General features: G+C 52.6%; 2 protein-coding genes across 13 annotated transcripts in view; one reads left to right on the forward strand and one right to left on the reverse strand.

Moving 5' to 3' along the window:
- PPFIA4 (PTPRF interacting protein alpha 4) overlaps positions 1-26133 on the reverse strand; it is a 52774-nt gene that overhangs the window by 12935 nt on the left and 13706 nt on the right. For 4 of the 12 annotated variants that reach the window (XM_050762548.1, XM_050762636.1, XM_050762535.1 and 1 more), the window contains 23 exons: positions 22493-22594; positions 21897-22061; positions 21539-21613; positions 21211-21300; positions 20401-20592; positions 19978-20124; positions 19583-19717; positions 17670-17753; positions 17266-17397; positions 16995-17057; positions 16211-16302; positions 14107-14215; positions 11687-11895; positions 10008-10248; positions 9520-9555; positions 9167-9300; positions 8719-8888; positions 6396-6489; positions 5821-5902; positions 5230-5430; positions 4443-4505; positions 3801-3827; positions 1792-1967 (listed from right to left, as the gene is read on the reverse strand). In XM_050762548.1, the coding sequence (XP_050618505.1) occupies positions 1792-1967; positions 3801-3827; positions 4443-4505; positions 5230-5430; positions 5821-5902; positions 6396-6489; positions 8719-8888; positions 9167-9300; positions 9520-9555; positions 10008-10248; positions 11687-11895; positions 14107-14215; positions 16211-16302; positions 16995-17057; positions 17266-17397; positions 17670-17753; positions 19583-19717; positions 19978-20124; positions 20401-20592; positions 21211-21300; positions 21539-21613; positions 21897-22061; positions 22493-22594 (2819 nt within the window). The remainder of the gene's footprint in view (positions 1-1791; positions 1968-3800; positions 3828-4442; positions 4506-5229; positions 5431-5820; positions 5903-6395; positions 6490-8718; positions 8889-9166; positions 9301-9519; positions 9556-10007; positions 10249-11686; positions 11896-14106; positions 14216-16210; positions 16303-16994; positions 17058-17265; positions 17398-17669; positions 17754-19582; positions 19718-19977; positions 20125-20400; positions 20593-21210; positions 21301-21538; positions 21614-21896; positions 22062-22492; positions 22595-26133) is intronic. The other 8 variants (XM_050762608.1, XM_050762598.1, XM_050762589.1 and 5 more) reach the window with 5 other exon arrangements.
- LOC126939198 (NADH-cytochrome b5 reductase 1) overlaps positions 13933-26133 on the forward strand; it is a 143857-nt gene continuing 131656 nt past the window's right edge. Inside the window, exon 1 of the mRNA XM_050764302.1 lies at positions 13933-13936. The gene's annotated coding sequence lies outside the window, so the exon portion shown is untranslated. The remainder of the gene's footprint in view (positions 13937-26133) is intronic.

Below are 26133 nucleotides of genomic sequence, written 5' to 3' on the forward strand. Positions count from 1 at the left end.
TGATGGAAATCAACCTCTATTGAACTTGTTTTTCTTATCTGTAAAATAAGGTTTTAAAATATCCCTTTCTTATAATAATTATGATTTAAAAGAAATTTTAAAGACGTAAGAACATGCTTGTGAAATGTTACATGGAATAAAAGCAGGTAGACACATAGTTTGGTGGTGAGATGTGAAAATGCTTTAGAAACTCTGAAGTACTCAAGATTCGGAGCTGAACCTAGAACCCCACGTTCAGGCCACAGTTCTTTCCTGGGGATGGGGCAGAGGGGCTGGGGGGAGGATTTCCACAGTCCTGGCTGGGGCCGGGCTGACAGATCCTCTAGCAGCCCAGACACATCCCGGCTTGGCAGGGGAACAGCTCATCTCTCCCCAGCCCTATCAATCACTGAGAAGGGGACAGGTGGAGCTGGGTCTGGCAGCCTCCAGGCAGAGACAAATGATTCCCTTTCAGCCCTAGCTGATTTGGGTGGGGGCGGGTGCAGAGGGAAGGATGCAGTCTTCCCTCACAAGTCAGCCCTCATGCTGGGGTCAGATGGGCCAAGGGTTCCAAGCCAGGAGGTTCTGCGCAGAGTGGTGCCAAGAGCACTGGACTTGAGTCAGCATACCTGGGTTCCCCTGTACTCTGCTATCATCCCTGAGTGACCTGGGTTACTGCTCCTCCCCATGCCTTAATGTTCTCATCCACAAAACAGGCACGCTAACAAGATCCCCTCCAGATTTAACTTTCTATAAGATTTCTGAGTTGGAGAGACCACAGGACATCCACAGAGCCCTGAAAGAACCTTGAAGAGCCCTATTCCTGGTCTTACTATCCAGCCACGACAAGTCTTGGCTCAAAGAGCCACCCACACAACTTGAAGCTGGATGTTAAGAAGGACTTCCTAAAAACTGCCAACTCCTAGCACCATGGCCACCAACTGCATTCTCCAACACAAATGCCTGCTGGGACCAAGCAGGTAACACAAGTGAGAGAAGAGGCTAGGGGGCTGGGAGGCCCTGGAGCAGGCCCACCCATCCTGAGTGGACTCCGCTCTTTAACTCCAGCTGGTTGCTTCCATGCTAGAATGTGTTGACAGAGCTTTCAAGTCTTCAAGAGAAACCAGAAATCCAGAATTGTATATAAAATCTACTGTTTAAATACTGGCAGCTCAATTTGAGTTGTTAAGATATATGTGGGCCAAACAAAAACAAGTCTGTGGGCCAAATTCTGCCCACAGGCTGCCAGTTTGGGACCTGCGCTGCAGACACTTTTGAACAGAAGATCTTTTCAGCAAAGAGGAGGAAAGGACTGGATGACATCCTATAAAAAAGGATGTGAGCCCAAAGGAGAGAGGTTCCGATCTGGGATGTCAGCAGGGCAATGGCCCAGGAAGATCTTCCCCCTCAACTTGGAATGAGACACCTAAATTGAACACTAGGTTCAGTTTGAGTCTTGTGAGAGTTAACACAGCAAATTCAGCAAGTGCAAAGACAAGCAATAAAATTCAGACCTGGGGGAAAATCTCAAAAGAGGTGAAGGTAAAGAAAAATGACTTTTTGTATCTTTAGGACTAGACATAATGACCTAGTCATTATAAGGACAGAAACCTGGTCAATTTGAGGATCAAATCCTCAAATTACAGGATGTGACAAGGATTTGACAAGGGAGACTTTCCCAAGGGGGAGACCTGTTGCCATTCAGAACAGGCCACAGAAAGAGATGAAGGCACCTCTCTTCCTGGAGGCAGACCCTCAGAGCTAGGGGAGGCCCCCACAAGGGAGGTGGCCCTGGGCCCCAGCCGCACTCACCGATGGAAGCTGTCCACCATCTTCAGGTGGACCCGCAGGTCCTTCTTGGTGAGGTGGTCCAGCATGCGGGCGTCCACCAGGCACTCCATGAAGTAGCTGCGGTACTGCGGGAGCCCCAGGCTAGGCAGCCATTCATTCCCAATCCACTCATGGTTCATGTCCCCATAGGCCAGGGTCTAGGGAAACGAGATGCAGAAGGCTATTATGGGGGAGGAAGGTAGAGCCGGCAGGCTGAGGCTGGTATAGCTGGTTGGGAGATGCATGAATCCATCCTCCACCCATGAGGGAGGAAGGGCATTCCAATACAATTTCAGTTTTATCTTCAATAAGGGGGCTGGTAGTGGCGGGAGGTGGGGATTTTAAATGGAACTTTATAAGATCTCGAAATGATACAGTTCCACTCACATATCAATTATCTACACTAATGAACAGAAGTAGCTATCCCGGCAGCAGCTAATATGAAATCCTTCCTGTTGAGTCTGGATTGCATTTGCGGTATTGTGCGGCAGCCGTGCCTTCCTGACTCTCAGTGAGCCTCAAGCCCGCTGAGCCCAAGGGAGAGGCTGTGTTACAGAGGACCTGAAGCGTGGCAAAGGAAGCCTGTCTCACTCCGGGACAAGGCTGGTTTTATGAAGGAAGCAAGGAAGTTAAATGTTGGCAGAAGATTGAAAAAAATAAAGGATGATGGCCTGTGCCTGAATAGCCAGCAGCGCTCATTCTCTAAGGCCTGAGCCTCTGCTCCGAGAATGCTCCAGGTCCTCTGTTGCTTTCCCACACACACCCCGCCGTGTGGTCCTGCAGGGCCTGTGCCATGTGGACGTCGCCTCCTGACCTGGGCAGGGTGTTCCCTAACCACCCATCTTGAGAAAGCTTCAGTTTTCACAGCAACCCTACCCGACTCTTTCCTTATCCTTACTTGATGTTTTTAGATGGAAAAAGTCTATTTTGTTCTCTTTTAACAATGTAATAGCTGATACACACAAGACTATATGTAAAATGCTCATTATGAAGCATATAAATGAAGTTAGCAACAGTGGACACCAACCAAGCTAAGCAGCAGAGCATTACCCACACTGTACTGTTTGCACACTGATGCTCGCTGTCACCACACGTCTCCTACTGCCCCTCTAAAAGGGAACCACTATGCTGAGTTTTCTGACTATTCCTTTGGTTGTAAAAAACTGTTTTACACTTTTTACAATCATCCATGTATATTTTCCTAAACAATATATGATTAATTTTGTTTGGTTTTGAGTTTTGGTATCAAATTCCATGCATCTTTTAGGATCTGCATTCTTCATTTAACATCCTATGTCTCAGATCCCCCCAATCACCTCTGCCAAGGGTGTTTTATGGCGTGAATGATTCAGCCAGTCTCCTGCTCGTGAGGTTTTCCCTGAGCAGATATACACAGTGCTGCTCCCTGCTTCATTCTTCTTCACAGCTCGCATCACTATCCAATATTGTCCCTTTATTTGTTTACTTATTGAGACTGTCTTTTTTATCCCTATTGACATGGTTTGTTTACTGATATTATTCCTTTATTTGTTTACTGCCTCCATGAGGGCTTGCTTTCTTCACTTCTATATCCAGAGAGTCAGGAAAGGCCTAATCCCTATATTTGCTCAATAAATGTTTGCTCATGAAATGGATGAAAGACCTTCGCTCAGTTCACCAGAGTGCCTCTGAGAGGGACAGCGAGAGGAGAAAGACTCACACTAATCTAGGTCTCATTATTCCCAGGAAAAGGGTGAGACTGAGGAGAAGGGCCAGGGATGCAGGGGCCACAGCCCTCCAGGGCTCCTCACCTGCCACCCTGAGAAACCAGAACAAGCAGCTAGAGGGTACTGGGTGGGGGTGGGGGGGCGCTCTGATGGGAGCAAAGAACCCGTATCCAGGGCTTTTCATGTGAAGAAGGACTCAGAGATTCCTGCTGGGGAGAGAACCTACTGGAAGAACATTGTCTTGAAGTTTTGGGAGCTGGTTCTAGACAGGGGAGGGAGTCTTACCTGAGCCCAGCTGCCCTCCTCACTGTCCTAGCAGGAACAAGTGCAGCGTGTTAGGGGAAACAGGCAAAGTCAAGAAACCTATCAGCTCTACCCTAGACCCCATCAAGGAGAGGAAAAAGATGTCCCAGTATCTGGCTGGGTGACTGGGGAAAGCCTGTCAGGATGGTTAAGAGAGAACACAAGGTTGGTGTGTGCACCCACGTTTGCGGTGAGGCAGGGCAAATGTGTGTGTGGCAAAAACACACACCTCCCAGGCTTGACTGGGAGCCAGGCAAGATGCGCAGCTCTCCCAACACTCCCCATTCCTCCACCAGGGAGGAAGCACAAGGGCAGAGACCCTGTGGCTCAAGTCCATAGCAGGGCAAAGCCCTCCCCAGCCCAACTCTCCTCCACTGCAGCACACCAGCGGCCCAGGGCAAGCTTGTGACCTCCTGGGAAGGACCACACACATACAAACTGCTCCCAGCCTCACCCCTCTCCCGGCAACCGTCCACCCTAAGAGCAGATCACACCTCAGGGATACCAACCTCACATGAGATCGATGGCAGCCCACTCTGACTGCCCACAGCCTTTCCCTCATCCTTGTGGGAGTCATCAGTCCCAACCCCAGGCCCAGGGCCAAAGGCCAAGGGCCAGACTCACTGTTTTAGTAGATGTTTCCAGAGTTTCCATCTCTTCATGGGTGACCCAGACATTCCCAGAAGACTGTAGGCAGAGAGGAAACCCAGCTGGTCCTGGGTGTGGGTTCCCAGGATCCCCATCAGGCTGGGAGCCCAAAGGACAAGGACAAAGCTCCCTCCCCGAGTCCTCCAGTGGGCCCAGCCCACAGCTTGCACACTGCCTAGCTCTGAGCAAGTGGACAGCAGAAGCCACATCTCTGTTATCATCATATCCACGATGCTTAGCACAGTTCCTGGCACACAGGAAGTGTGCGATAAATGTTTCCCGGATAAGTAAGAATGCACAGTGCTGACCTGGAATGGGGCTGACCCAATCATGGAGATGGCCAGTAATGAAAGATTCCACCCCAGGGGCGGCGAAACAGTCTGCATTCTTGTGTTGATTGAGGTTAGAGGACCAAGACAATATTCACAAATGCCCTCTTCCCTTTGTTTCCCCCAACCTGGCAACCATATAAAACCCCAGAAAGCCCATCCTGGAAACTGCCCAGAGACCTGGAAATTTTGGCAGAGTAGGGATGGGGAGATGGAGCCCCATGGGTGGTATGTGAGAGGGAGGGAACCAAGGCTGCTGGGATCCTCCTAGAATCAACGTCATATCCTCCTGAAGAGCAGGGAGAGCCCTTTGTGAGGATGGGAAGGAAGGGGCAGGGCTCAATGCTGCCATCTTCCCAAAGCCCAACAGGAGACCTTGCAAACTCTGTTCCAGAACCTCTGAAAATGTCCTGGGCAAGGGAAGGGCCACTCACAGTCCTGGAGGTGGGCGGGGCAGAGGGGCTGGTCAGTGACACCATCTCCTGAATGGCCAGGCGGAGCTTGAGTCGGTGCAGGGCATTGCTGATGCCGATCTCCCGCTGGATCTCTGTGTCCGACAGAGCGGACATGATGGCACCACTCTTGACGTTGGCCCGGCAGGCTGCCACGTACCAGGCAGGCATCCCCACCCAGAGCTGCAGACACCGGGCACAGGGAGGTAATTCAAGGCCTGGGCCCTACCACCAAGAGTTTGGCAATAGCAAGGGGCAAGGGCCAGGCCTCATCCACTGACTCAAGGGCCAGGCCTCATCCACTGACTCGAATAGCAAATGCAGACTTTAGGAATGTGGAGGTCCTCAAATCCTCACTCTCTCATTTTACAGATTAAAAGTAGCATTAACTCTGTCCTCTGACTGGTATGTGTGTGTGTTGGGGTGGGGGAGGGGGGCTAAATGCTAGGTATGGCACATGTGCACTTGGCAGGGAAGAAACACACTGTAAAAGTTCTAGGACATCACCCCTCTGCCCACCCCAAACATCCTTCCCTCCAGACCCCTGAGTGGACTCCCTTTGCTCAGGCTTACCTCCAACCAGGAGACCACAGTAGGACCATCCCACTGGGCAAAGGGCATTCCTTTCCTGCGGGCATCTTCAAGCAGCTGGTGTCTTATAGGAAGAGGAACAACAGATTCACTAGTTCTTCCTTGTCTCTTAACTGTTCTTGCTCCAGGGACCACTGGGCTGTGCAAGAGCTGGACACCCACAACCCTTGCTCCCCACCCTGGACTTCCTCTGCTCTGCTCTTCCGTCTTCTGAAGAAGTATGACAAGAAATGGGGCAGGAACACCTCTCCACCCCCAGAGGGCGAGGAGCTCTCTGTTTGCGTGTGACCTGACATTGACTTAGATTTCAATCTGCCCTGCCAGAGACCCACAGGACCCAGGTCACTCTCCCATAACCCCCTTGCCTCCTTCTCCCTAGGCTTATCCTAAGAACCTCCTCCCAGCCCTGCTGTGCCCATATGGACCAGGCCAACTCAGTTCAGGAAGGGCCTTGCTGGGGTCTGGGTCCCTGAGCTCAGTTTCACAGCAGGCCAGGGGAAGGGAAGTGCGTAGGGGGCTGGGCCCCATCCTGGCAGAATCTGGCCTGTGGCTCTTACTTCTTCTTTAGCCGCCGGTCCTTCTCTGCCTGGGTCCCCAGCTTGGCAGGCACCATAGGCTCCTGCATACTGAACTCGGAGTCTGTTAGCAGAACTACAAGGAAAGAGATGCGTGTATCAGCCAACCGCTCTGCCTCTCCTCCCTTGCCTGGATCAGGGGTGGGGAACAGAAGCAGCAGGAGGCTCCTCAGCAAAGGACAACCCATGGCCTGACGGGACCATTATTCCTGGAGCTTCTGCTCAGTGTCCCTGCATCCAGGCAGTCTCAGAGAATGGCATCAAGCAGGTCATCCCCAGTTCAGAGTCTCCCTGGGAGCCTCAGCCTTGGGGGTGTTTTCCAGCCAGATGGACCCAAGTTATCCCACCCTAGAATCCTAGACAGAACCTGTCCTTCCTCCAAGCCAAGGTGCAAAGGAAACGCAGAGCCCCAAACACAAGTGGGCTACAAGGCTCAGAGAGAAGGATGACCCTGGCTTGGGTCAGGGGTGGGGAAATCCACACACTGAGAGCTGCATCTCTGGGCCTCCTTCTCTGGGTGCATTCACTTGCACAAAACCATAAAGGGGAACATGCAGAGTTCTGTCTTCTATTAAATATTTCCTTGAATTGATGCTAGAACCCTACAGAATTCATGGCCAGAGGCAGAATCTTAGAATTCTTTTAAGCCCTGGTCACCCCCACACAGTACACAGTATGCAACAAGTGTGGGTAACCCAGAAACGAATCTGAGGTGCTGTCTCAGTTTTAGGTGCCAGCATGGTGTGGAGAGCGTTGGAAATCATAAGGTTTCACCCAAAATGCTTCTTCCCCTGATCAAACCTTTCAGCTTCCCCTGTCTGTGGCCAGCTCCACAACTCCCCTCACCCCTGTGGACTGGGGAAAGGAGCTGGACTTCATTCTCTGGGCTGACACTCCCATATTGTGAGCAGACATGGCCATGTTCCTCCTCCCTGTTCCCAGATCACCCCTTTCCTTCACACACAGACCTCTCCCCGTCTCAGCGAATTCCTCTTTCTCCTTCCTCTTTCTCTGACCTCCTTCTCTCATGCTCTCCCTCCTCCTCCTCCTCAGACAGCTAGCTATCTTCTGATTCACATCTTCCTGAGGTGCAGAAAGGTCTAATTATGTATTGGGGTCCAAAGGTTCATTTATTCTAGTTGATGAGTTCCTCCCCTGCACAAAATTCATCAATGCTCCCACTGCCTCAGGGGAACTTTTAAACTAAAACAGATGCTGCAAGGCCCTTACAGCTAGCCCCAGCCTAGCTGTCCAGTCCCATCTCCCCACTCCTCCCACCCTCCTTCTTCTCAACTCTGAACAGGCATAAGTACATACCAACCTCTCACACCCACAAACTTTGCCTTTCCCAGACCACCCCCTTCCTCCACACACAGACCTCTCCTTGGCTCAGCTAATTCCTATGTGGCCTTCACACTTTAGCTCAGATGTCGCTACCAAAGGAGGCCACCCCTGTTGTCCCCATCATTCCATAGCCGAATTCTGAGTCCCACAAGCACCCTGGGCACATTTCTATCAATAGATTGTTCTGGAATTGTCTCTTTACTTCTTCCTTTTCATTAGACACTGAACTCCTTGAAGGAATGAACTGTTGGTCAGCACCTGTTACTAAGGCATACAGTAGTTACTCAATAAATGTTTGTGGAACAAATGGCTGAATAGGAAACAGAAAGAAAAGGTGATGGAACAGGAAAGAAAAGAGAAAAGAAGAAATAGAAGAGAGGGGGCAGATGAAAGCTAACATTTATTGTGTACTCACCACATGCCAAGTATGTACTAGACCTTTATACTATCATAGAGGTGATAACGATGTCACGCTTGCCTAAGAGCTTCCTTGAATTTAATGTCTACAAAGCTATAACTAGGTGTTACCACATTTTGAGTCCCAGAGGCCAGAGGTACCCAGAAATAAGTTCTAATCAAGAACTGACTCTTCTAAAGAAACAACCAAGAGATTTCTCCAGAAGGTCCCGAGCACAGTACATCAGAAAATCTCCAAATTGAAAGAAACCCCAGACGCCCAATCTTTCACTCAGTACAGGAGACCTTTCCACAGCATGCCAAATAAAGCCATCTAGCCACTTCCTGACACTTGTAGAGGCAGAAGCTTACCCCCTCATAAGGCAGTCCACTCCACCATGAATAGCTCTAACCGAAAACTGCTTCTGCGGATCTGAGGTCACCTGCCTGGGGCTTCCCCCAACTGGTCCCTGGGATGCAGGCAGAGAAGGCCAGTCCAAGTACACCTTCCTGCTTCTGATGCCCCAATGCCCGCCCAGACCTCCGTTAGGAAGGGGACAGAGACCATGGCCTGTGGCTCCATCCCGACTCAGCTGGATCAGCCTGCCCTTCTCCTTCTTCCCAAACAGGCGGCCAATGGAAGACTTGATGCCCTTGCGCTTGGCGCCCTTGTGCAGGGAGTCCTGGCTGCTGCTGTTGCTGCTGCTGGGGTTGCTGCCCTGATCCTCCAAGGCACTACAGGGTGATAGCCAGAAGGGGAAAGAATAAGAGGAAACATACTTAAGTGACAGCAGGAAAGATGGAAGTTAGACCTCAGGAAGAACTTCTATTAAGTGTCAGAACTGGGATGGGGGCAAGGGAGACATAGGAACTCCCTTCCCTGATGGTGTTTCAAAGAGAAGTAAGACATTCAGGAAACTGGGACAGGGGAGATGCGGTCCCTGCAGAGGCAGAGGAGGGGAGGAGAGGACCCTGCGGATGCAGAGACTGGAGGTAGGGTCTGCTCCACTTACCTCTTGCCTTCTTCCTGGCTCAGGGCTGGGTGGCCAAGCTTCTCTAGCCGCAGCGTCCTGGGTGAGGAAGGAGGAGAAGTCTCACATTTTATGGTGGCTTTATCCTCTCGGTTCTCTTCCCGAGACACTGGCGACTGAACAGACAGTGGAGCCGTCAGGGGATAGAGGGAGAGATCTCGGGCCTGTCTACCCAGCCCAGAAGAGGTGGAGGAGCGTGGAGAAATGCGGTGGGGAGGCCCTGGGTGCCTCTCTGAGTTCAGACTCAGACTGAAGGGCCCTGGGGGAGGAAGCCGAAAGGAAAGGGCATGGGAGCAGCGAACCCGTTAGTACCTGGGCCATCAGGCAGCACTCACCAGCAGCTTCCTCCTATGCTTTCTTAAGTCACTGGGCTGCAAGAGAGAGGGATGGGTAAGCTTGGACTTACCATCTCCATGCCCTAGAGCCAACCCCAGGGGAGCCCAGTAGTCTTAGGATGAGACGATAGGATTCAATGCCTCACACAGGCCCAGAAAGAATATCACACCAGAGAGAAAAAAAAAAAAAAAAAAGCTGGCCTAGAAAAACAAGCCAGGGCTTATTTTTCTGGAAGAAAGGAAGAGGTGAGGGCAGTGGGTGAGTTTCTTTAGCAGTCTGGGCTCGTCCAAGGAAGACGGCAAAGAAGATATGACCTAGGCCCTTCTCAAACCCAGGACAGGTTGGTGGCCTGACATGTCGGGGTCTGCACACATCATGGGAAGACGACGGCAGGCCCAGCTGAGAGCACATGAGTCCTACCATCCCTTAAAACCTCCCCCGTTGCAGGGCCCAGTGACGCCAGGCCTGCTCCTCAGCTGCCTCTCACCAGGGTCATGACCCCCATTCGGTCCAGGTCCTGGGCAGCACTGCGGGAGGTGAGCTTAGGTGTAGAGCGGCCGCTGAGTGGTGGGGACGCGCTGGCCAGGGACAGGGCTGTCAGAGAGGTGGGGATGGAACCGCGCTTGCGCAGCTGCTTCAGGTTTAGGGCCTCCATGCTGCCACTGGTCACACGTGTCTCAATCTCCTCTGCCCGGAGCTCCGTGGACTCCTTCTCTTCCTGAATCATCCTGGAAGGGAGGCAAAACCAGACCTCACCATGAGACCCAGCCAGGACCAGGAGGCAGCACGGGCCGATGCCTGCACTCGCCACCGAGGACTGGCAGGCAGGCTTTGTCTGTCCCGCTGGAGCTTAGAAATACGTTTCCTTCTTGTTAGCTTGCCTGCTCCCTCCGTTTAACAAAAGCAGCTGCTGGGGAAGGAGGCAGTTTGGTTAGTGGAACATAAACCATCCTGAAAATCAGAATTCTTGACCTACCCCTAACTACAGGGGTGGCCTTGAGTCAGGTATTTTGCTCTCTGTGCCTCAGTTTCCCAACATATGCAATGTCTGAAGTGGTATAAGTCAGCAGTTTCCAAGTATAGGACTTTTAAATGATGCTGACCCTGATGGGGTTTTCCCTGTGTCACAGAAAAATGAGAGAAATAATGAAAATGGTGCACGTGTGTGCCTGGGAGGCACTGAGCAACGAGTGCACGCACATACACATGTACACATTCACACATACTCCAGTAAAGATGCCCACTCCCTTTCACAAAGAAGGACTTGCCTTTATTCTGAGTATGTCTTTCTTACTTCAGGAATGTTAAAATGTCCTTTCTTTTGCAAAATGATTGTGATAATAGATAGTCCTTATAATTAATGTTTTACTTTGCAAAATAAAAAGCTAGTGGTCTTATGTTTGTACCTTTTTCTCTGTGTGTGTGTGTGTGTGTGTGTGTGTGTGTGTGTGTGTGTTCTTTGTAACTGGTCTGTGCAATACACTGAACCATTGAACTGGATATCCTGTACAGCTTATAAAGCTCTGATACACTTCAGCTCAGATATTGCCCTGCTGTGTGTCATCAACATTAATAAACTCATTAAAAAGGCACGATAGAATGAAAGTTTTCACAACTTTCCCTGTCACTGTTTCCGTTTGATGCCTCATTAGGGACAGGAAGCATGGTGCAGTGGACCAAGTTCAGACTTGAGTTTGAATCCTGGCTGTGTCACTTCTGTGTGACTTTGGGCAAGTCACTTAACCTCTCTGAGTTTCTGTTCCCTTGTCTGTAAAACAGGGATCATGCTGCCTACCTCAGGGACTGTGATAAGATAGACAGTGACATTTACAAAGCTCTCACCCTGAGCTGGCCTCAGTAAGCAGGAGCTACACTCTTAGTGGTTATGATCAGCTGCAGGGTTGCAGGAACACAGCGTGCATCCTCCTGAGCCCAGCCACATCGCAAGCCCTGAGAGGGAAGGTGAAGCCTGAGAAGTCCACTGAGGCCCTGCTCCTCTCACTCCAGCACTGGGCCAGCGGGCCTGATGACCCACAGAGGGTCCCTGAATTGTGGTATTCTAAGTTGCAGGTGTAAGAGGTGAACAAACCCATATAGGATTTTTCCAACACAAAGGGCCCCCCTGCCCTTCGAGGCACTCCCCAAGCCCTCCAGCTATGCCCTAACCTGATTTCCTCATTGATGGCATCCAGCTGCTCCTGCAGCATCATGGCCAGGGTCTGGGCATCTGAGTGGCCGCTGGGGGAGACAACGTCCGCAGAGCCCACCAGACCCCCTGGCTCATCCTCATCTGCGTCGGAGATCTCAGGGTCACTGTCAAAGGCAGGGGCGGCTGCCGGGGCCAGCATCCCAGGCAACGGAGAAGTCTCCCAGTCCTTAGCAAAGGAGGAGGGTAAAGGAGTCGTAATAAGACACCCAGATAACTGCAGAGCAGGACCCTCCCTACCTCTACCCAGCAGCACTGGCATCTCCTGGGAGCTTGTTGGAAATGCAGAATCTCAGGCCATACCACCAGACCTACCAATTCAACTTCTGCATTTTAACAAGACCCCTGGGTGGTTTTTATGTTTTTGTTTTTGTTTGTCTGTTTCTTGAGATGGAGTCTTGCTCTGTCACCCAGGCTGGAGTGCAGTTTCACGATCTCGATCTCAGCTCACTGCAACCTCCGCCTCCCGGGTTCAAGCAATTCTCCTGCCTCAAACTCCTGAGTAGCTGGGATTACAGGCACATGCCACCATGCTACCACGCCCAGCTAATTTTTTGTGTTTTAGTAGAGATGGGGTTTCACCATGTTGCCCAAGTTGGTCACGAACTCCTGAGCTCAGGCACTCTGCCCACCTCGGCCTCCCAAAGTGCTGGGATTACAGGCGTGAGCCACCACGCCCGGCTGACCCCTGGGTGATTTGTTTGCACATTATATTCTAAGAAATACCACTCCTGGCCGGGCGCGGTGGCTCAAGCCTGTAATCCCAGCACTTTGGGAGGCCGAGATGGGCGGATCACGAGGTCAGGAGATCGAGACCATCCTGGCGAACACGGTGAAACCCCATCTCTACTAAAAGATACAAAAAACTAGCCAGGTGAGGTGGCAGGCGCCTGTAGTCCCAGCTACTCGGGAGGCTGAGGCAGGAGAATGGTGTAAACCCGAGAGGCGGAGCTTGCAGTGAGCTGAGATCCGGCCACTGTACTCCAGCCTGGGCGCGTCTCAAAAAAAAAAAAAAAAAAAGAAAAAAGAAATACTGCTCTAACTGTTAAGAAGAGAGTCCAGACACAGACTGCTTTGGTGTGCATCTTAGCTCCACCAAATACTAGTTGTGCAACCACAGGAAAATTGTTTAACCTCTCTGTACCTCAGTTTCTTCATTTGTAAAATGGGGATGGTAAGGTACTTACCTTATAGATAGCTGTGAGGATCAAATGAGGAAAATACATGTAAAGCCCTTAGCACAGTGCCTGGCACAAAGCAAGCACTATATAAAAGCTATCACTTTCCATTCACACAAACTCAAAGGCTGACTACACTTAGGGAGCCAGAAAGGCCAAGCAGGCCTGACTAGACATTCTGCAGAGTTTCAGCTCATCATAGGACAGTCCGGCCAACCCTGAGAGGTGCCAGCTTCTCTGAAATCATCCTACACACCTATCCAGCGGGCAAAGGCCCAGAAGAGGGGAGGGCAGAGAACTGGGCTGGGAGAGCCAGAAGAGCAGAGAAGGAAGAAAGGGGGCCAGGGACAGAAAGGTACTCTAACACCCATCCTCTATGACCCAAGCCTCCTAGCTCCCCCTCAAGGCTCCTGCAGCCTCTCAGCTCCTGGACAGCTGCTATGTTCTTATAAACAGAAAGAGTAAAGAAGTCAGGGGAGAAAGAAAAAGAGGCGCCTTCAGATTGTGACTCCCCCATCAGACTAGGAGTTTCTTAAGAGCAGAATGAATCTTCCCCTGAGACTAAGAGTTCCCTCTTTCTCCATCTATATCTTCTAATGCCCCAGTGCTCTAAATGATATTTAGAGGACCTGGACTCAGGACAGAACATGACGAATAATTGCACTTTCCCAAAAGATTGAACTCGGCATTTTTCTGCCCCATATCTTCCCTCATTCTCCCCTAATCTCCCTAGGCAGACTCAGACAGCATGAACGCACAGCTGCTTCTCAGAAAACTCCAGGTGCCATCCCAAGGGCCAGTTAACCTGTCATCCCTCCCTCATCTCCCCCATGAACCACAGCTTTTGTTCCAGAAAGTTTGCCAATTCCATCTTACCCATGAAGCATCCCCCCGGCCCCCACGCCCGACCACCAGATACACACGCCTGCACGCCCAGGCACACGCACACACACTTCAGTGGGGCCTCAGGGACTGTTGGCTGCCTGCCAGCCCCCACCTCTTGCCCACCAGGAGGCCAAGGCAAGGGGGGGGCACAGCTGTTGCAGCTGACGATGGCCTCAACCCCAGGGCTGCAGCTGTCGTTGACACAGGGGAGGGAAGGGGAAGGATTTGCCCCACACACCAGCCGTCTGCGTAACTGGAGCCAGGCACGCGGCCGAATTGACCCCAAACTCCCTGAGGAGATCCCTCCACCCCCTCACCTTGGCAGACTCTTCCCTCAATGCCGAGTAGCGGCGATGCACGCCTGGGGGTGCGTGTGTGGTTGTGCCCAGGGAGAACCGCACGTCTGCTGCACTGCCCATGTGCGACCTTGAGCGGTGATGGGGGAGAGAAAAGACAGGCGCTGAGGACTGAGAGCCCCAGCTCACACCCAGTGGGCCCAAAGAGTCAAGGGATCTTCAGCTCAGAGAAGAGACGTCTTAGCAGAACACGGAGCTGTCATAAATGTCTGAAAGGCTGCCGTGTAAGCAAAAGAGTAGACGTATGCCCTGGTGCTCCGGGGGTCAGAATGAGCCAGGGGAGAAAGTTCCAGAGAGTGGCTTTCCATCTGGCATAAGAAAGATCTTCTAATGGCAAGGGTTGGCTTATGATGTAACTGGTGGCTTTTAAAAAGTTGAGCTCCCCATCAAAGAGGTATTCGAGCAGAGGCTCTCTGGCCATCTGAAACACATGGCGCAGGAGGGCTCCAGGCACTGGGAGAGGTTGGAAGGGATGATGTCTACAGGTCCTTTTCACTCTGAGGGTGTTTGTTTTTTGGTCTTCTATCCAGCACTTTTCCTTGGGTCTCCCCATAATCTGGACCAAGTCCCCGGTTAAAATTCAAGCCAGGCATACCCTTATGCCTAGGAAGCTTTAGGAGGCCCTGACACTGTCAGAAACACAAGCTAGAGAAAATACTTTGACTGCCCCAAGAGTCTATTCCAACCCTGAGATTTTAGAACCCAAGCAACAATCCCCTGGAATATCTGAAAGCCTCCCCAGTGATACTTCTTCCCTGTGCCTTTCTACTTGGAACCCTTGAGGGAGTCCAGAATGAAGGGACACAGTGTCTATACAGACTATATGAGGTCGCTGGATGGAGAGGGAAGTTCCCGCATATTCCCCTTTTCTCCCTGCAACTCAGCCCCAATTCCATGATGTACCCAATGATTCTATAGTCGAACCCAAGCATTCCCAACCATTAAAAAAAAAGCCAAGCAGTGGCAAATGGCTTGGTGTACTGTTGGCCATATTTTACTAATTGAGGGGTTGTCTCTTCTGGTCAGGATGGGAGAAGTAGGAGAAATCCCAACTACTGTTACCTGTCTCCATCCTCTGCTTCTCTTCATAGCCATATACAATAATTCCTGGTGAACATGGAGATGGTACTTAAAGTCTCTCCCAACCCAGATACCCACAGGCTTCTCTTCTTCAAGCTCAACATCCCCTTCCCTATTTCAAGCACTGCCCCTCCACACACATCCATATGCATATTTCCATTAACCTTTCTTCACGGTAGTTCATCCCATTTCCCTGATAGAGCAAGCACATGATCAAAGGGAACGGCAAGGGTTCTGATCTAAGAGACTTTGGTTTGGAGAGGAAACAGCCAAGAGCCATGAACCTTGAGTGGCACCATCCACTTCAGTCTCCTCTGTCTTCACCCCACCTCTCTGGCCTGGGTACTGAGGACAGGCTCGAGGTCTGAGTTCAATACCCATTGCTCCACAAAATGTGGGGGAAAATCCAGAGGTTCCCTAAACATGGGCCTAATTCAAGCATTAGGAGGTAAGCTCCCTCTCTTACAATGGTTTCAAGAAAAGGGATGCCAAGACCGTAGGATCGCCACGGCATCTCAACTTCCAGTAAGGAAGTTTCTGATGCTTCATTCCAATCTCTCCTGCTGCCTTTCTGCCTGCTGCCTGAACTTGGGTGGTCCTTGACTCTCAAGAGAACTGGAATGAGTGGCCCTCCCTACCAGTGGGCCTTGTGGGACAGGGCTAAGCAAGGGATGTGCAGGCCTCTCTCAGGGGTGTGCCCTCTGTCAAGGAAGCAGAAACCATGGCCTATGTCCTACCACAGCGGGGACAGAGCACTGACTGTCTGATGACTCGCCTCTCAGCAGCCCTCGGAGGACAGGTGTTCCCTCCCAAACTGCCCAAGTAAGCTGGGTGACTTTGACCAAGTTCTCTGAGCCTCAGTGTCCCACCCTGAACAGGAGGAGGACCCTGAGGTCCTGGGCAGTCTTTTGTTGGAAGGAAGTCTCCTTCCGCAGGGTCTGACAGGACCCCATCCTGGCATGCCCAACCTCCGGCGCTGCAGTACCTGGAGTGCACGCCATCCACAAACGGGCCCCCTCGGCCCTTCAGCTGGTCCACCTCTTGGCGCAGCTTCTCAATCTCTTCAGACAGGCGGCCCTGTGCCAGCAGACCCGGGGTGGGGGTGGGGGCCAGGGAGGGGCAGAGAGGGAGGGCGGGAGTCAGAGAGCGACAAAGAAGACAGCAGAGTTGGGGAGATGCTGAAGAATGTATTGCAAAGTCCAAAGCCAGGGGCCCCAAGCCAGGCCCACAGATGACACCAAAAGAGAAGAGGTCCAACCAGAGAGTGAGTGGAAGGATGGGCAGAGGGGCAGGGCCAGGAGGGGGTCTGTCTGGGGAGAGCTCTACTAGCCTAGGCCTCCTGACGCCTCACTACTGCACAAACGCACAGCAGATGAGGCTGGGCAGCAAGAGGGCCCCAGTGCCCTCTCAGACCTCACAGACACTGCCAAAGCCAGGACAGAGGCAAATCCTCCCAGAATCACCAGGCTCTGGCTGCACCAGGGTTTGAAGCTCCCTCCAAATCCTGCGGTGGAGCCCCTCACTGGGCCCTGCCTCTCTGCTGTCCACCTCTGCCCTAAGCTTCTGGCCTCAGTTTCTTCTTTACCTGTGGGCAGTGATGCATCTACTATGATGGGCTCTAATAAGAAATCACGGAATAACGTATGTAGTGCACTAACATAGGCACTAACACTGCCGGGTATCAGAGCAGCAGCGTTAAAAGCAGGGTGTCCTTTCCTCCCTGCAACCCGGCCCTCCCAGGCTGGGCAGGGCTGGCCTCAGCCGGGTACCTTGTGGTGGTGCTGCTCCTCAATCTGCCGCTGGGAGCTCTCCAACTCCTGGATCAACGTGTTCTGGGGGAGAGCAGCCGTGAGCCAGGCCCCTGCCTTCCTCTCCCAATCCAGACCTGAGCCTCCGGGTGTGCAGTCTCAGTCCCTCCTCTCCAGGCTGGCTACCCACCCCAGTGAGATCCTGCCTGCGCCCATCGCAGTCCCGCCTCCCCCCATCCCCCGCCACACCCAGCACTAACCTCTCACATCCCAACCCCGCCCCTCCAGGCACCTTCTCCTCCAGGGCTGCCATGCGCTCCTTCAGGTGGAGCTGTAGACGCTCGTTGGACTCGCTGAGCAGCCGGTCCACTGTGTCCGACAGCCGCTTGTTGTGGTCCTCGTTCATCTTTTCCCGCTGGCGCACCTGCACAGCCACCTGCCTCGCACCAGACCACCCTCCCAGGGAGGACCACCTTCTCCCACTGGGGTTCGACTCCCTCCCCTGTCCTCTTCTCATCCTCTGGCAGCCCCTCTCTCCACTCTCCTGACCACCTCCCCCCTCACCTGCCAGCCTCCTCCCACTCTCTGTGACTGTGTCCCTGGCCAGGCCCTTCCTCCATGCCCCTTCCACAGACCGCCCTGGGAGCCTGTCCTGGGGGAAGGAGGGGACCTGAGGGCCCAGCCGGGTGCCCTCACCCGTGCCAGCTCCTGGTTCTTCTCCTCCAGCTGTCCCTCCAGCTGCCGCAGGTGCTCCTCAATGTTGCCATGTCGTTCTTCAGCCTAGGGGCAGGTATGGGTCGGTGCAGCCCGCAGATCTCTGTTCCTCCTGCTCAGGCCCCATATCCCCTGCACCCTGGTGCCAGGGTGGCCCTGGGGATCATGGCCCCCGGTATCAATGAAGTTCAGCCTCCACTTATCAACTTGGAGCAGGACCACCATCCCCATTGCCTTTCTTCCCAGGTACTTCAATACCTGCCAGGTCTCCCCTGCCTCCTCTTCACTCAGGCCTAGCCCTAAAACATCCTGGAGCTAGCAGTTCAAGAGACTGTAAATAATCCCCATGCTTCCAGAAAAAGCTCCACTTGAAAGCATGACCTACCATAAACCTCTATGCCTCCAGATGGATAGAACCACACTGAAGAGCATGGACTCGTGCCACACTGCCTGGGTTCAAATCCTGGCTCCCTCTTACCATCTGTGTGACCTTGCGCAAGTTACCAAACCTCTATGTGCCTTCGTTTCCACAACTGTAAAATGTGGGTAATAATAGCACCCAAGCCCACTGGACCATCACGAAGACTAAATGAAATAATCCAAGGCGAACACTGAGAACACAGTAAGCACTCAACAAATGTTAGCCTTGCATGGTTACAGCTCTGCTGTTAAACCAGCCCAGGTGTAGTAATCTCCCTTTCCAGTTATGGGTGTCCAGAGATGGAGACCCTACTGTCTCTGCTGGCAAGATATTCTAGAGAGCCACATCTCTTACAGTCAGGAAATCCTTCTTTAAACTCCTCCTGCGATGACTCACTTGACTGTATTAATCATTTCAGCCCAGGCCTTCATGTCAGCTTTGGGAGATACTAAAGCTGACTGCTAAGCAGCCCACACATAACATCCTCTGCTGTGATTTCGACCCAATCCTTCGTTCCTCGAGGCTGGAAAGACCTCCAAGACCATCCCGTCTAACTCCACCATAGTGGTAAGGACACTGAGGCCCAGTTAAGGGAGGGGATGACTTTTCCCAGGTCGCAGAGACAGTCAGTGGCAGAAGCAGTCTTGGTCCTGGGTCTGCTGGGACACAGCCAGGCTGTGGGTTCCGTCCTCGAAGCAGCTGAGCTGCACACTGGCTGGCCAACCTCTCCCTTCTGAGCACTGTGCCTGGTGCTTCCTAAACACCGGTTTCCTTCTCGCCACAGGTTCGAAGATCCCATATGAGACTAACCAGCTGAAAACACTCCTAAATTATTTTTATTAACCCCTGCATGTCTACATCCATGCATTTACCTGACTCTTCCGGCACCTATTATGTTTTCAGTCAGCATACCTCTCAGGAATTACTACTTCATGAAGTATCCATTAAATAAAATTATATTATCTTTTCTTCATCCTAAAACTGCAGGCTTCAAACAACCAGGAGCAGTCCCTAGATCTAGAAGCTTCAATTTGGCAATGAAAGATGTACTCAACCTAACTCTCACCCCTTTCCCCTTCAGGGATATATATACCATATCTCTTCTAGGGTTTCATCCTTCCAGAGATGAAATTCCTAATCTTTCTACTCCAGCCCCAAGTGAAAGAAAGTATTCACCACAACGGTGTAGAGGTTTTAAAAAAAAAAACACTTTGCATCAACATAGTTTCTTCTCCTTCAAGTACTTTTATACCCCTTCTTATGAGATTGTCACATCCCTGCAGGGTGATGAGGACAGGGATTACTCTTCCAACTGACAAGCACAAGGCAGTGTGCTCCCTGGAATCACACGGCGGGAAGCAGTTTTCTGGCTCCTGGCCCAGTGCGCCTCCTGCGCACTCCCTTCCCTGCCTGGCTCCCTGAGAGCTCAGAACATGGAGGACAGAGGCAGATCCCAGGCCCCTGGCCCACTTGCCTTGGTGAGGGCTGCAATTCTCTGGGCCAGCTCAGCCTCCACCTCTGGCAGCGTCTCTGCCTTGCGCATCGTCTGCTGCAGCTTCTGCTCTGCCACCTCCAGCAGCTCCTGCAGGTGTCGGGCCTTCTCCTCACACTAGCAATGTGGGGGCGGTGAAGTGATTCAAAAGGGAGCTCTGAAGCCCCCACCCCCACCCCAGCCTCAGCAGAGAGCAGATGACAGGTCAGAAGCAGCAAGGGACAATCTTGGTTGTTGGCTGCCCGAAATGCCTGACTTCCCCTTTCAAAGGGTGACCTGCAGGACCCCAGGGGCTCCTCAGCTACCACCAGTAGGTTCACGAGGACACCTCCAGGGCTAAGTACAATGCCTATGCCCACCACACCCCGAGGAGGTACCTGGCGGTGCAGGGACTCCTTGTTGGCCAACTCATTCTCCAGCTTGTCATTGAGGTCATGGATGGATGTTGCCTCACGCTGAGCAGCCAGGTAGCGCTTCTCCAGTGTAGTAATCCGCTCTTCCATGTCCTCCTTCTGGGCCAGAGCCTGGGAGAAGACGGGAAGAGAGGGACGGTCACCAGCCTTTCCCAGCCCCTGTCTATGCCTCCCCACCCATACCTGGCTGACTGGAACCCATTAAGGGGCATGAGCTACACTCCCCTGTCAGTTTCTGGCCTTGGCCCACCCTTTCCATGACTGCCCCCCACAATGGAGCAAGGCCAAGTAGGCAGGTGTTCACTCTCATGCCCCAGAGCCCTTGCCTGGCTCTCCCTCCACACCCTCCACAATGAGGTCATGGAGCAGGCTTTCGCCCTCACACACCTCCCGGAGGTCCCGCTGATGCTTGCTGCTCAGCTCCTCCGACTTGATGAGGTCCCGGCGGGCCGTGCCCAGGTCCTCCTCGAGTTCAGTCACGGTTGCTGTCAGGGTGACCAGTCGCTCCCGGGCCTGGCTCAACTCAAAGTTCTGCTTCTCCAGGAGCTCCTGCAGCTCCTCCACCCGGCCCGCATCCTCCTCCAGGGATAGGGACAGAGAGCTCTGTGAGTCACAGGAGCATCCCACCCACCCCACTCCCCTATCCCAGGGGATGGGAGGAGGAACAGCACACCCAGAGCAGGTCACAGCTCTGTCCCCAACATCACAGCACTCCTCTGGCTACAACTGCCTCCCTCTGGGCCCCAGGAGGTCACTCCTGACAATGACCAAACACATTGCTATCCTGTGTCTCTCTTGAAAAACAAGTTTCTAGTTTTATCTGTTATGCCAGCCTCTTGTAACCCAGAAAGGGGCATGACTGGGGAAACAAAGGCTCAGAGAGAGAAGGAATCTTGCCTGATGCTGCCACACAAGTCAAATGTCACACAAAAATACTAACACAAGTCACACAAATCTACTAACAACTCAAGTAGTTTCAAGCGTACAATGTGCCCAGCATGTGTTGGGCACTAAATAAAAATCTACAGACTTCATTGCAAACGGGGTAGGGAGAAGAAGAAAGGAGAAGGGGAAATATTGGAGAAAGCCCCAAATTTAATTCAAGCAGTTGGTCTACTGAACTAAGGCAGGGCGGGGCCTCCAACCTCCCACCTTGGGGAACACATGATCCCGGCCACACAGTTCCCCATGACCTACCTTCCACAGGCGTTTTGGCCCCAGCTCCACAGTCCCCTCCTCTTCTGCCGCTCCATCCAGCACCCCTGCCCCCTGCTGCAGGGCAGACACCTGTAGGGCACAGGTCCCAGGGCAATGAGTCAAAGAGAAGAGAACCTCCCATACATTCCAGACCCTTCCAAAGCCCCTGATTTAGTTAAAAAGTGTCTCCTATAAAGAGGTGCTGAGCCTAGCCTTGCCTAGCAGCTTCCAGCCATGGCAGGGAGAAATCCGATGAGAAACGGAATAGGGCACAGGGGTGAACCAGCCTGGACTTCCAGGAGCTGCAGAGAGTGAGCAGGCAGCTTACCTGCTGGTGGGCACCTGCCAGCTGCTCCTCCAAGGTGGTGACTCGCTCCAGCGCTGCCCGGAGCCGCTCTCGCACCTGCTCGAGGTAAGGGGAGATGGAGGAAGAAAGGGGGACCCCACTTGAGTCAGGCTGGAAGAGCCTGGGCTTGGTCTACCATCACCGAGCACAAGGGCAGTGAAGGGCCTACTAAGAAGCACATTTGCAGGAGGGAGCCTAAAAGGAGGACCTTGAAGTTAAGACAATGTTTGGAGGGAGCCAGTATTCCCTAAATACCAGCCACAGAAATCTCAGAGAAGGGATACATGGGAGGCTCCAGGGCAGCCTAGCTGGATGTGGGGGCTGGCAGGCAGGTGGGCACCTTCTCATCCAGGGCCTTGTGGTGCTCAAACAGTGACTTGAGGGCCTTCAGCACCTCCACCTCACTGGAGACTCCCGAAGGTGACTGGGCCTGGCGCTTCACCACAGTCATCCGCAGTGACCGTTCATGGCGGGACACCAGGCACTCCAGATGTTCCAGAAGCAGCTGGCAGGGAGCAAGGGAGGGTGAAAGGGAGGGCTGTAAGCATGTGCCCCAGGGGCTACAAGCAGGGTCCACGTGGTCCTCAAACACACATGAGTACAGCCATCCCACTGTGAAAACACTGAAATACTTCCAAATGGGCACAGAGCTGCTGCCCCAGCTGATACTACCCAAGCTGGCTGCCCCGGCCTCTCCCCAGCACCCTGAGCTTTCTGTGAACCAGCAACTACAGGTGAAGAGCCCAGTACTGGTGGTTAAATGAGGTACTCTCACCCCAGGATGGGAGACAGGAGGAGGGAAGGATGGGGCTTGAGCTAGGACTGTGCCTGGCCCCACTCTTGCCTGCTCTCTTGGTCAACGTGTTCACAACACACCCCCATACATGCACACACACACGCACACACACACAAACAAACAAGGTCATCCCCACTTACCCGTGTGTTATTCCGTTCTGCTTTCAACTCTGATATCTCTTCCTCCCGCTCTAGAAGCTGTTCCCGACACATGCTCAGCTCCCGGGTTAAGGTGGCAAATTCCTGAAAACCCCCAAGGCCCCTCAGTGCTTGGGGATTCACCCCCAAAGCAGTGCCTTGCACGCGCAAGTCAGCGATGGGATCCTCTCACCCATCCCCTACTTCCACTACCTCCCCCACAAAATCCCAATCCATCCACACTGCAGGTCAGTAAACCTGTAGCTAGCATGTGCTTCCTCCAGAGGGGTCCACATCTCTGGGTCCTCCATGCATTCCATGTGTTAGAATCCAAGGGAACAGAGTTGTACACAAGAGTGAGAAAGTCACTGAGTCTGCTCTGCAGACCCTTCCCCATCCAGCTACCAATATGACCAGATCACATCCTCCCTCCCACTTGGCATTTCCATTTCTCCAGGAATTCAATGACATTTTCTTTTAGAAACTGATGGAGGGGAGTTTCGCTTCTGGTTTGGTGGAGTAAAGTCCAAACAGAAACTGATGGATATGAAAGAGGAAAGAGAAGGCCCGGCACAGTGGCTCACACTTGTAATCCCAACACTTTGGGAGGCTGAGCCAGGCAGATCACCTGAGGTCAGGAGTTCGAGACCAGCCTGGCCAACATGGTGAAACCCTGTCTCGACTAAAAATACAAAAATTGGCCAGGCGTGGTAGCGCACATCTGTAATCCCAGCTACTCCAGAGGCTGAGGCAGGAGAATCACTTGAACCCGGGAAGCGGAGGTTGCAGTGAGCACCACTGCACTCCAGCCTGGGCAACAGGGTGAGCCTCCATCTCAAATAAATAAATAAGGGGGAAGAGAAAGAGGTTTTGAAGATAATGTCTGCATGAGTGACCCAGGGAGCTCTTCTAGCCCTATCCCAGGGCTTTGCAAACTGCAAGTAGTTGTTGAAATAAGCAGATCAAAGGACCTACCTACATAGGAGCAAGAGAGCATGCAGACCTGCCCAGTCAGGCTTTCTAGGAGCCCTGCTCAACCAAGCAAGGGCTGTGTCCCAGCTCCCAATGCCAAGGCACTTGCCCTGGCTTTACCAAATATCTATGTACCAAGTATCATTTCTAGAGGGATCCATTTCCACACTGTCAGCCTACCCTCCCACATCAGGACAAGCATACTGGGGTGACAGACTGCTCCCACATTCCAGGCTCAACATATCCTGTTTAGCTAAACATCACCTCCTTGCAGGGAGGTTTTCAAATGAGTGGCCCAAACTCTGTGGATGTCCGAGGTCAAAGAGCAATGCAACAGGCCTCACCCCTGTCCTAACCTGAAGCCTCCCTCACACACCAAGCATTGGTGACCAAAGGAAGAACTCCCAATCCCCTCTCATCACTCCAGACAGGGCAAAGGGGGCTAGAAGGGTTGTGGGAGGGGACAAGGGACAAGAGATGCCAGAGCATGAGAAACCATGAGCCTCTGACATTATTACTCGATTACTGCCTTTCTATCAGGGCCATGGCCAAAGGTGGTCAAGGTCAAGCATCTCACACTCCAGAAGCCCAGGCCTGATGCTGCCTCATCCCTCAGCTTATGCACAAACACAGTCACACTTTCACAGGCACACGCACTCAAGTACACATGCTTGTACCCAGAGACAGGGCTTGACAGCCTGCCACCTAGCCCTACACCATGACACCACCACCAAAAGGCTGGTGCTACCCCCCTCCTGGCCTCAAGCTCAGCAGCTGTCTTATCTCCCTCACCACAGGATATCCGTACCCTCCCTCCCACCTCTAACCTATCTGACGCACTGCTATCTACAAATCTCCCAAAGCACAATGCTGTCTACAAACACAGGAGACAGGGTTTCCTCCGTCACCCAGGCTGGAGTGCACTGGCTCAATTTCAACTCACTGCAGCCTGGGCTCAGGTGATCCTCCCACCTCAGCCTCACGAGTAGCTGGGACCACAGGCATTTGCCACCATGCCCAGCTAATTTTTGGTTTTTTTGTAGAGATGAGGTTTTGTCACATTGTCCAGGCTGGTCTTGAACTCCTGACCTCAAGCAATCTACCTCAGCCTCCCAAAGTGCTGGGATTACAAAGTGCACCCAGCCTACAAATACAAACTTCTTATCCTGGTTTTCAAACTTCTCTCTCATGTCATTTCCATATTCCCTAAGACCCAGTCAACCTGGATCACCTGCTGTTTCTCCATTTTTTTTTTTTTGAGACAGAGTCTTGCTCTGTCACCCAGACTGGAGTGCAGTGGCACGATCTCGGCTCACTGCAAGCTCCACCTCCCAGGTTCGTGCCATTCTCCTGCCTCAGCCTCCTGAGTAGCTGGGACTACAGGCACCTGCCACTAGGCCCGGCTAATTTTTTTTTTTTTTTTTTTTCCTTAGTAGAGACGAGGTTTCACTGTGTTAGCCAGGATGGTCTCGGATCTCCTGACATCATGATGTGTCCACCTCGGCCTCCCAAAATGCTGGGATTCCAGGTGTGAGCCACCACGCCCAGCCTCACCTGCTGCTTCTAAACACCGGTGTGCCTTCCTAATATCACATCTTGGCTCAGTGGACTCCCTCCCCCTAGAAAACCTCTGTCACCACCTGATGAAATTGTAATCATCCTTCAAAGCCCATCTCAAAGGATAAAGCCTTGCTGGGAGCTGTCCAGACTCCCCATGGGGAGGCTCTCTCCCTCTCCAGAAAGCCATTTGGAGGAGTGGTCAAGAACACCAACTTGGGAGCCCATCATTCAACCACAAATATTTGTGAGCACCTATCACATACCAGGTCCTGTGCGGGTCACTGGGGATATAGTGACAAGAAAGACACAACCCCTGCCCTCATGACGCTTCAGTGTGGGAAGTCGAGTAGGCCTGGGATCAAATCTCAGCTCTGCCCCTGTTAGCTGTATGACCTTGAACAAGTTACCTAACCTCTCTGAGCCGCATTCTCTGATCTGTAAGACAGAGGTAACAGTCCTCCCTCCAGGTGCTGGTATGAGAGTCAAATGAGCCAATGTATAGAAAGCACTTAGCCCAAGCCCATCAAAGGCAGCTATTTTTATCACTGATACTGTGCTTAATAACCCTTTTGGGCCTCTCTTATCTTCCTCTGCATTCTCTCCGGTCACATGGGTTGTATGTCTCCTTCCTAGTCTATGAGCTCCTTGGGGGCAGGAACTAGTTCATTCACTCTAGGGCAAGTTCAGAGCCTCGTGCACAGTGAAAGAGGAGGGCCCCACCTGCCCACCTGGCTGCTTCACCAGGGCTCCATATTCTTGTCCACTAAGCATCACTTTTGCGTAAGAAACTCACCCACCCAGGCCCAGCCCTGGTACTCTTCCCCACACACCGGCAAGGGCCTGGCACTGAGGCTTGAGCTCTTCGGCTCCTCAGGGCTGCTTCCCCAACCCCAGCAGCACCCCCACTGGGTCAGGGTAGGCTATGCCACGTGTCCAGAGCCAGCTTCCAATACCCATCTCTCTGCTCATACGAGGGGCGGAGAGGGCCGGATGCTCCCACAGTCAGTGTGAGCACTGTCTCACAGACACACAACCCCCAGCCCTTTCTGGGCCTGGTTATTAGGCAGAATTCACAGTTTCTTTGACAAGCAGAAGCTAAACAGCCCAAGAAC

This window comes from Macaca thibetana, chromosome 1 (assembly GCF_024542745.1).
Source record: "Macaca thibetana thibetana isolate TM-01 chromosome 1, ASM2454274v1, whole genome shotgun sequence".
NCBI lineage: Eukaryota > Metazoa > Chordata > Mammalia > Primates > Cercopithecidae > Macaca > Macaca thibetana.